Source organism: Coenobita brevimanus, chromosome 97 (genome assembly GCF_032717465.1).
Source record: "Coenobita brevimanus isolate Jiangsu-jjx chromosome 97, ASM3271746v2, whole genome shotgun sequence".
NCBI classification, from domain to species: domain Eukaryota; kingdom Metazoa; phylum Arthropoda; class Malacostraca; order Decapoda; family Coenobitidae; genus Coenobita; species Coenobita brevimanus.
This window is the reverse complement of record NC_137050.1, coordinates 8,744,411-8,754,627: the sequence shown is the minus strand read 5'-3', so window position 1 is coordinate 8,754,627 and position 10,217 is coordinate 8,744,411. Positions and strand designations below refer to the sequence as shown.

Genomic DNA, 10,217 nt, shown 5'->3' with positions numbered 1-10,217 from the left:
CTCGCGTCCTGGGCTACTTGTGGCCTCCTGGTTGGGCTCAGGGGTATGGCCCTTGGGACTGGGGCTGAAGAGCTCCAGGAACCTCTGGTGTAAGTCTCGGCCGGAGGTGGGGGCCTTACGTCGTTGTGGGGGCGTATGGAGATTGCGCCCGGGCGTCCTGGGGAGGGTCGGGAGAGGCTGCGGACTGCGGTCTCCAGCATCTAGGGGCGCCGACAGGGGAGGGCTGCAGCATCGGCTTACACTGGGGCCCGTCAGGTGCGTCTGTTCCAGAGCCAGGCGTAGGGAGCGGAGGCCAGGGGAGGATGTGAGGCCTGTCTGGGCTGCTCTGGAATGGGAGGCCTGGGCTCTCGTCTCCTGCCGGGGTGACGTCTCGCTCCTTGCCTCCTTCCGTGCACCTTCGGAGCGACAGTGGGCCGTCTCACGAGGGCGGGAGCGACAATAGGCCGTCTCTACCAGGGCACCTTTGGAGCGACAATAGGCCGTCTCACGAGGAAGGAAGCGACAATAGGCCGTCTCTACCAGGGTACCTTCGGAGTGACAATAGGCCGTCTCTACCAGGGCACCTTCAGAGCGACAATAGGCCGTCTCACGAGGGCGGGAGCGACAATAGGCCGTCTCACGAGGGCGGGAGCGACAATAGGCCGTCTCTACCAGGGCATCTTCGGAGCGACAATAGGCCGTCTCACGAGGGCGGGAGCGACAATAGGCCGTCTCTACCGGGGCACCTTCGGAGCGACAATAGGCTGTCTCACGAGGAGGGGAGCGACAATAGGCCATCTCTACCAGGGCACCTTCGGACCGACAATAGGCCGTCTCACGAGGGCGGGAGCGACAATAGGCTGTCTCACAAGGAGGGGAGCGACAATAGGCTGTCTCTACCAGGACACTTTCGGAGTGACAATAGGCCGTCTCATGAGGGCGGGAGCGACAATAGGCCGTCTCGACCAGGGTACCTTTGGAGTGACAATAGGCCATCTCACGAGGGCAGGAGCGACAATAGGCTGTCTCCTGAGGGGCGCTGTCTGGAGTGTCTAGAACAGCTCCATCCCTAGCTGGTTCAACAATCCCACTCCGTGAAGGTAGTGTCCTTCTCCTACGACAGCGACGGCGTGGTGGCTGCGTGACATAGGGGCGCATGGCCCGGGCTGACATATGGTGTTGTTGCTGGGGGTTGCTCCGACTGGTGGCGGCTACCCCGTGGGGTCCGTGTGGGGGTGTCGGCACGTTCCCGGGCATACTGGGCTGTATCTCACTTGCCCTGTTGTCAGGGGCACTATGGTATTCTTCTGTTTCCATTTCGGGGGCACTACGGTGTTCTTCTGTTTCCGTTTCGGGGGCACTGCTTTGTAAGTCACGCATTTTAGTTACCACCATAGGGAAGGCCAGGTTACGCTAAATGTTTTTGTCGGCGTCCATTGACACTTCCCAACGTCCTAAGCAAACTAAAATAATTTGGTGATGCCTGTACAAGCCATAATCAAGCCAGGTCACATTGGCGAGTTTCACATCTCACAATTCAGCCCCACATCCCACACTTAATCGTTTCACATGACTTCAGTGCATCATATCCCACGCTATATTGTTTCACTTTAGTGCTTCGCACAACCGTCTTCAGTTCCCCATATCCCACACGTCAGTGCCCCACTTCTTACTTAAACACACCACATCCCACACTTGAACTTCAGTCTCTCTCCCCACACTTCATTTCCCCACCCCACATGCCAGTGTCACATTTCCTACATCAGTTCCCCAAATCCCAGATTGTGTCCTACATCCTCTATATCCAGTGCCTCACTCTCCACACTTCAGTGGCATACCTTATTCTTAAATGCCTCATATTCCACACTTCAGTGTGTCACACCATACTTCAGCACTCCTTACTCCATACTTCATTGCCCCACACCCCACACTTCAGTGCCCCACATCCCACACATCATTATCCCACATCCCACACTTCATTATCCCACATCCAACACTTCAGTGCCCTGCTACCCACACTTCAATGCCCCACATCCCACACTTTAGTGCCCCACGTCCCAAGCTTCAGTACACCATATCCCACACTTCAGTGCCCCACATCCCACACATCAGTACTGTATCCTATATCCCACATTTCAGTGCCCCACATCCCACACTTCAGTACCCCACTTCCCACACTTTGTTTCCCCACATCCCACACTTCAGTACCCCACTTCCCACACTTTGTTTCCCCACATCCCACACTTTGTTGCCCCACATCCCACACTTCAGTACCCCACTTCCCACACTTTGTTGCCCCACATCCCACACTTCAGTACCCCACTTCCCACACTTTGTTGCCCCACATCCCACACTTCAGTACCCCACTTCCCACACTTCAGGACCCCACATCCCACACTTCAGTACCATATCCCATATCCCACATTTCAGTGCCCCACATCCCACACTTCAGTACCCCATATCCCACACTTCAGTGTCCCACATCCCACACTTTAGTACCCCACTTCCCACACTTTGTTGCCCCATATCCCACACTTCAGTGTCCCACATCCCACACTTCAGTACCCCACTTCCCACACTTTGTTGCCCCACATCCCACACTTCAGGACCCCACATCCCACACTTCGGTACCTATCCCATATCCCACATTTTAGTGCCCCACATCCCACACTTCAGTACCCCATATCCCACACTTCAGTGTCCTACATCCCATACTTTAGTACCCCACTTCCCACACTTCAGTACCCCACTTCCCACACTTCAGTACCCCACATCCCACACTTCAGTACCCCACATCCCACTCTTCAGTGCTCCACATCGCACACTTTAGTACCTTCACCTTACATTTCAGTGTCCCATATCCAACACTTAGTACCCCACATCCCACACTTCAGTGCCCCACACCACACACTTCAGTACCCCACATCCCACACTTTAGTACCTTACACCCTACACTTCAGTGTCCCACATCCAACACTTCAGTGGTTCCAACTTCCCACTTCAGTGTCCCATATCCCACACGAGTGCCTCACATCCATGCTTCAGTGCCTCACACCCCACACTTCAATGTCTCACCTCATTTCAGTGCCTCATACCCCATGCTTCAGCACTTCAGCACCCCACACTTCATTACATCACCATCCCACATTTTGGCAGCAACACCCCACACTTCAAAACACCAACACCCCCACACTTCAGTGCTTCAGTGCCAGAACCCCATACTTAAGCATTTCAGCATCAGCATCCTGCACTTTAGAATACCAACATCCCACACTTCAACACTAGCACCCCACACTCCCACACCACATATTTTAATAGTCCACAGTTCAGTACCCCACACTTCCACACCACATATTTTAATGCCCCATTCTTCAATGCCACATGTATCATCACTCTACCCTTTAACACTCTAGTCCTCAACACCTCACACTTCCCATTGTACTGCACACTTCATCACCTCATACTCCAGCACCATACTCCAACACACCACACTTCCCTTTGTACTCCACACCCAACTCTTAGCACATCACAGTCTACCCCTCAGCACACCCCATAGTTAAGCACCTCACATCTCATTTGCAGTTATCAGTACCGGTATCTCATACTTCCACACAAAGCTTTGTCTTATTAAATCTTTATTTTATCTACGGTTACCTGTCAGTCTTACCTTGACAATGTATCGAAGCCTAGCTAGCTACGCATAAGTTCGCCCCCCTCCCCTTTTTTCATTTTAAATAATTTGTCCGTGCCTAATGTATCTCTATGTGAAATGCGTTGTTGATTGGATCATGATTGGTTTAAAGAAAGCCTTAGACAAATAATATGTTACTGACTTGTTCCAGACTATCAATATGTTTAGTACAAGCTAGTTCATACAGACATCTGAATTTTGTGTCTCATGACTGAGTGTAATCAGTTGAACTGTGCTTGTCATAGTTTAATCTTAAATAACTACCAGTCTCTATGCCAAACTTTATGAGAATTCTTCGTCTTCTTCTTCCACAGCTTTGCCCATGATTATATGGGGGTCGCTGTTTCTGACTAGTCGTGTCCATTCTCCTCTATGTCCAAATACATCCCCTGCTATGTTCTTCCCCCTCATACCTTGCTGTACAAGTCCATCCACCGTCTCCTTGGCTGATCCCTTTTCTGTCTACCCTCCACTTTCATGCCTATCACTCTTCTACCCACATAGTCGTCATTCCTTCTCGTTACATGTCCGTACCATTGTAGTTGCCTCTTCTGCACATTCTTTGAGATTTCCACAACCTTAATTGTTCCCCTGATTCTCTCGTTCCTGATCTTATCCATACATGTGACCCCGCTCATCCATCTCAGCATCCGCATCTCTGCCACCTCCAGCTTTCTCTCTTGAGGCTTCTTTATGGGCCAAGTTTCTGAACCGCATATCATTGCAGGCCTTGCACTGATTTTTCAGTCATATAACACTCCTGACAAATCCCTTCCAGTTTCTCCATCCTACCTTTATCCTAAACTTTATGAGAATACAGCTCCATAATTTTCTTTGACCTAATCAGGTTTATGCTTATCAACTATACTGTATTTAGTCTTCCCTTGTCATTCTGAGCTAATCCAGTCCATTGCAGTCCCATCCAGCTACTTCATCCCAGAGCAGTACCATTTCAGCTCATATCATTTCACCATTAGGTAGTTCAGTATGGGCTGGTCAGCATGATCACAGTTGCCATCAACTCTGTAGGTGCAATGGCCCGGGCACCACGAGGGAGTGACTTGCTGACAGTGCTGCGTGGACTGGGCCGTGTTGGATCAGCAGCACTGGAGATAAGGTCACAGGAGGTCACCAGAGCATGGGCCACATCCTCCCTGCGACCCATTCTTTTGGAGGGAGGGGCTAGAGTTCAGGAGGCAGTCAGTACCTCATTCCAGCAGCCACAGGTGTTGCAGGTTAGTACAGTACAGTACTAGGCTTATTGCATTACATAAAGTTAGGGTAGGCCAGACAAGGTTAAGTAAGGAAATTCATACCCTTTAACTCCTAAATACTGATGATCGTAGACAGGCTGAATATATAATTATCTTGCATGACTTTTTTTTTTTTTTTTTTTTTTTTTTTTTTTTTTTTATAATACTTTAACTTGTTTCATGCCTAGGCATGGGGTGGGGGTGGAGGAGAGTAGGGGGTTTGGGGTGGTGGGGGTAGGGAGAGAGCATTAGCGGGTGGGGGATAGGGGGTGTTGGGTGGTGGGGGGATTGTGGTGGGTGGTGAGGGGATGGTGGGGGGAGTAGTGGGTGGTGGGAAGCAGTTGGGGGATTGGGGATTGGGGGTGGCATGGAGGAGGGTAGAGGGTGGGGGTTAGGGATGGTAGGGGAGTGTGGATGGTATTAGGGGGACTGTGGGAGGAGTTGAGGGGTAGTGGGGGTTTGGGGGTGGGGTAGAGGGGGGTGTTGGGGGGAGGGTAGGGGTCAGGGTGGGGGTGGGTGGTGTGTGGTGTGTGGGTGTTGTGGTAAGGGGGTGGAGGGGCGTGATGGCATGTGCAGACACCCGTCTTTTTGGCCCTAGTACCCATGGACAGTATATGCGGACACCCGTCTTTTAGGGGTTAATAGCTACGGTACTTCTTAAGTATATTTTAGTTACATTTTTTTTTTTTTTTTACTGCAGCTGTTATCAGTGTTTTTTATTTTTATTTTTTGTTAATACAGTATGATGTTTCTTCTCTTGTCACAATTTCAATGTGTGTATAAATGTACAAGAAAGAAAAAAAAAGGGGGGGGGGGCAGGAGATGGGATATGTATCCACTTTATGGAAATAAGAATAAAAAATATGTACAGTACAGTCCTCCCTTCTATAATGCGGTATCGTGTAACATGGATTTGTACTTTCGCAGTCACCTACAGTGTGGCAAAAAATATGTACCACAGTCACAGACAGATATACCGTGGCGAGTTGCTGGGTGTCGGAGCTCAGATGACTTGTTGAAAGTCAAATGTCATGCGTGATGACGTCAGGCAAGCGGTTCAGTGTGATTGATCGCATGACATCACATCCCTATGTACCCCCATTGGCCGCTGGAGGTGTCCTCCATTGTTTTTTGGTGGTGTCCTGCCTCATGCCTGTGTCTGAGGTAGCTACTTCCATGATACAGAGCATTGTACCTTGAGAGACGACAGTAAACTGAATACAGTGTGTGGTGGCCGGCCTAGGGGAAGTGCAGTGCTGCCAATCTCAGCCTGGTGACAGCTGCTAACATATACACTATGAAATGATTGGCAGGAAATCTAGACAATACATAATAAATTAGGTAGTTCTAGGTGAATGTAAATATCACTTAGGCCTCTCCCTTCCTTTCTTATACGTGTCAATTGGGGTTGGTGGAGGATTAGTGCCCCTCCCTGTAAAGCAATTAACTCTGAGCCCTTGGCCACCCCGCTTGGGTTACATGGCGTCTGGCAATGAATGAAAAATTATACGGCATATTTCAAGGGGAAATAAACAGCGAAAATTAGCGAACGAGTGCATGTGAGGTGTTGTCAGGTGATAATTAGCCAATTCTAGGTGTATGGCACTATCACTTACCTTATTTCTTTTTTGTATATATTATTTGGTATAAGAATAGGGCATAGGGCATATTTCAATGGATGAAATCAGTGGAAAATTCCAGGGAAGATTTACTTAGCGTAGCATGGCCAGGCAGGTGAGAGGAGAGGGTAATGGAGGGGAGGTAGGGAGGGGAGTCAAGAACAGGGAGAAATAGCTAAATTGTCAACAATGGATGGGAGTACAGATGAGATTAGGAGTGCTGACTAGTGTTGGACATTGTCAGTACTGATAGATGATACAAGCCACCACTTGAAAGCCCGGGCGAATTCAAAATAACACAGAATCACAAAAGTGATGCCCCGCGGTATGATCTCTTGCTCCCAAGCATCACAAAAGTGACGCCCCGTGGTTAAGGGGTTAATCTTTGAAATTGTTTATATATTCAGAAAATCAGATTTCTTATTCATATCTGAAATATTTTCTCCATATTTAGAAATTACTGAATTCCATCATAATTCATGGTTTTCAAATATAATTACCCTCTTTATCAAGCCTTCGTGGCCCCCCCATCAGCCCTTCATGCCCCCCTAGGGAGACATGCCCCACAGGTGGGAAACCACTGTTTTCACCCATATTGCACATGCACTGTAATTTTATTAATTCTTCCATGAATCACAGGATGGGTTTAGGAAGCTAAAAACACATATCTAGGTGCACCAGGCAATTCTCTTTACATCATTAATAATAATAAATTGATTTTAGAACTCTTAAAAAATTGTTCTGGGGCTGGCCAGGGGTGCACGCAAATTTCTGAACCCACAGCCATTGAGAGCTTAAGCCGTTAAGCTATACCTACAATTTGTTTGTTTCTGGTGCAATGGAAGAAACTTATTCTGCGTACTCAAAGATGGATTTCGTTCTCCAATATCCCAGCTGTTGGTTACGTCAGGTTTGGTTAAATTATTAGGTACAGTTAAACTAAGTTACAGTAGGTTAGGTTTAGTTAAACACGTAGAATAATCCCTTCCGCCATTACTTTGGCATATCAAACAAGAGTTGTCACAGCCGAACAGCTCAAAACAACCTGGAAACAGATTTAACAAGAAACGTTTATTTATGGGTAATGCATTACAGTATCAGTGGTTCATAGGCAGTGCAATTACCAGTAAATGTCATTTTCAGGAAGGGTTCAAGAATTTGCAAATTTCAGGAATTAGCAAGAGGGTTTGGAACGTAACCTTCACTAATTTGGAGGGGTTACTGTAATGTCTAGGAACGTTTTTTGTGTATTTTTAATAACTTGTTGTGTATGAGTACCAGAGTGAATGTCAGTAGGGTGTTTTTTGGAGGGTTTGTGTGGGATTTGGGGTGAAAATGGTGACTTTGGAAAGTGTCCAATCTAGGTTAGCCCCTTATAATGGAAACATATGGAATGTATAGCACGGAAAAGTATACCACGGCTTGTTGTCAGCCAATATTAGCCATGGTATAGGAGGGAGGACTGTAGTAACTTTGGAAGAACCCTTCCCAGGGTATCTGCTTTAAGGAGAGTGCTAAACGGCATACTTTTGTGAAACTTTTTTTTTTTTTTTTTTCATACATACTGTATTGTGCACATTACAACAGTTTATATAGTTTATTAGAAAAGTTCTCTAATAACGTTCTAATTCTGATGGACTATGATGTACATTACCAGAACTTCTTTTTTTTTTTTATCCCATGTACAGTTGATAAAAGTATTAATGCACACTTTTTGTGAAACAGTCTGACCTTAGAGGTGATGGCTATTGCAGAATCTTTGATGATTTCCCCTTCTGTAATAAAATTTGTTTTGTGAGGATGCACTATATATGCTTACTTGACATTTCATAGTCAGTACTGTTATCCTGTGCACATTCAGATCTATCTATCTATCTATTGCCAGATGCCATAATCCCGTAAGGGGTGGCCATTTGACTTTGAGTTATTTGTTTTACAGGGAGGGGCATTAACCCTCCACCAACCCACTTGTTGACATGTAGGGAGCATGTATGGTTTGGTTATATGGTTACCACCCAGCGATGTAAATGGTTTCATGGCTTACAGGAAACCATTTGGCTCGTCACTCAATGTAAAGCCACCTGTAAAGGAAGGAAAAGCAATAAGAAGTGACAGGAAAGATGAGAGAAATAGGAAGAAAGGAGGGCAGACACAGAAAAAGAATGATAAAGGCTAAGGAAGAAGAAGGCAGCACATCATCCACTCACTTCCTACTTTTTCCTCAGTCTTTATCATTCTTTTTCTGTGCCTGCCCTCCTTTCTTCCTATTTCTCACATCTTTCCTGTCACTTCTTATTGCTTTCCCTTCCTTTACAGGTGGCTTTACATTGAGTGACAAGCCAAATGGTTTCCTGTAAGCCAAGAAACCATTTACAATGCTGGGTGGTAACCATATAACCAAACCATACGTGCTCCTTACATATCAACAAGTGGGTTGGTGGAGGGTTAGTGCCACTCCCTGTAAAACAAATAACTCAAAGTCAAATGGCCATCCCTTACGGGATGATGGCATCCTGCAATAGATAGATAGATAGATCTAAATGTGCACAGGATAACAGTACTGTAATGACTATGAAATGTCAAGTAAGCATATATAGTGCATCCTCACAAAACAAATTTTATTATAGAAGGGGAAATCATCAGAGATTCTGCAATAGCCATCACCCCTGGGGTCAGACTGTTTCACAAAAAGTGTGCATCAATACTTTTATCAACTGTACATGGGTTTTTAAATAATAGTAAATTAATCACCTCAGAACAGTATGAGCAATAATCAACATTTAGGATATCATTGGACCCCTCCTGTGCAAAACCTTTTTCTGCTGACTGTGCCTATATACCGTGACAGCATGAGGTGTCAAAAGCAACAAGTGAGGCAGTGGCACGCATCTCTATGGTGACAGAAGGCATGAAGGCATACTGGGCCACTGCCACACCTTCTGCTGCTTCAGGTAAGGATAACACATATTGGTACTGTCCATTGTACCAAGATGCCTTGTTGTCTCATGATCTATGGCTGCCTGTTGGGTTGATGGGTCATGTGCTACTCATTCGTTTGAATTATCCTCATGAGGCAGCTGGAGGTTTTTGATTAAATTCAGTACAGTAATGTTGTTCATTGGTGTAGACCAGTCACCTATCTTAAATTCTTTATTTGTTCTACACTATTATGGCAAAGTCTTGGCCTCTCAGGGGGGTTGATTTGAGAGTAAATATGTGGCTTTATTATAGTAAAGGATGGTGGTGTCACTTGCCTGCTTCAACTTAGGTTTTAATGACTTATTCACCTTGAATAAACTTTGTGATGTAGTGTGAATTTGCTGGGTGGTAACCATATAGCCAAATTATGCCACCTGGTGGTATACTGGGTAATTAAGGCACTCCAGTTGGATTGAGCCTGTGTAGGTTTATATCCAAGGGGTGGCTGGTCACCCTCATCTTAAATGTCAGGACCAACTTGCATAGCATGGGATTCTACACTTCTCATGGGGTGACATAGGATTGGATGATGGATGGATTTCTCGGAAGTAGCTCTGAATTATGTGAGTCACAGTGGTGTTTGTGCTAGAGAGGGATGCTTTCATACTGTGGCACTGATATATCTGGGTACTTTACTTCCCAGTTATATGCATATTCTTGGTTTCCCTCCCTGTCCCCCAAATGGGGAGATAGTGG

The 10,217-nt window shown here is 46.5% G+C and overlaps 1 protein-coding gene across 1 annotated transcript in view; it reads left to right on the top strand.

Annotated features, from left to right (window-relative positions):
• Positions 1 to 4,704: 4,704 nt before the first annotated feature.
• The window catches only part of Coq8 (ubiquinone biosynthesis protein COQ8, mitochondrial), a 47,227-nt gene continuing 41,714 nt past the window's right edge, over positions 4,705 to 10,217 (top strand). The window contains exons 1-2 of the mRNA XM_080283474.1: positions 4,705 to 4,905; positions 9,391 to 9,493. Coding sequence (XP_080139600.1) covers positions 4,705 to 4,905; positions 9,391 to 9,493 — 304 coding nt within the window. The remainder of the gene's footprint in view (positions 4,906 to 9,390; positions 9,494 to 10,217) is intronic.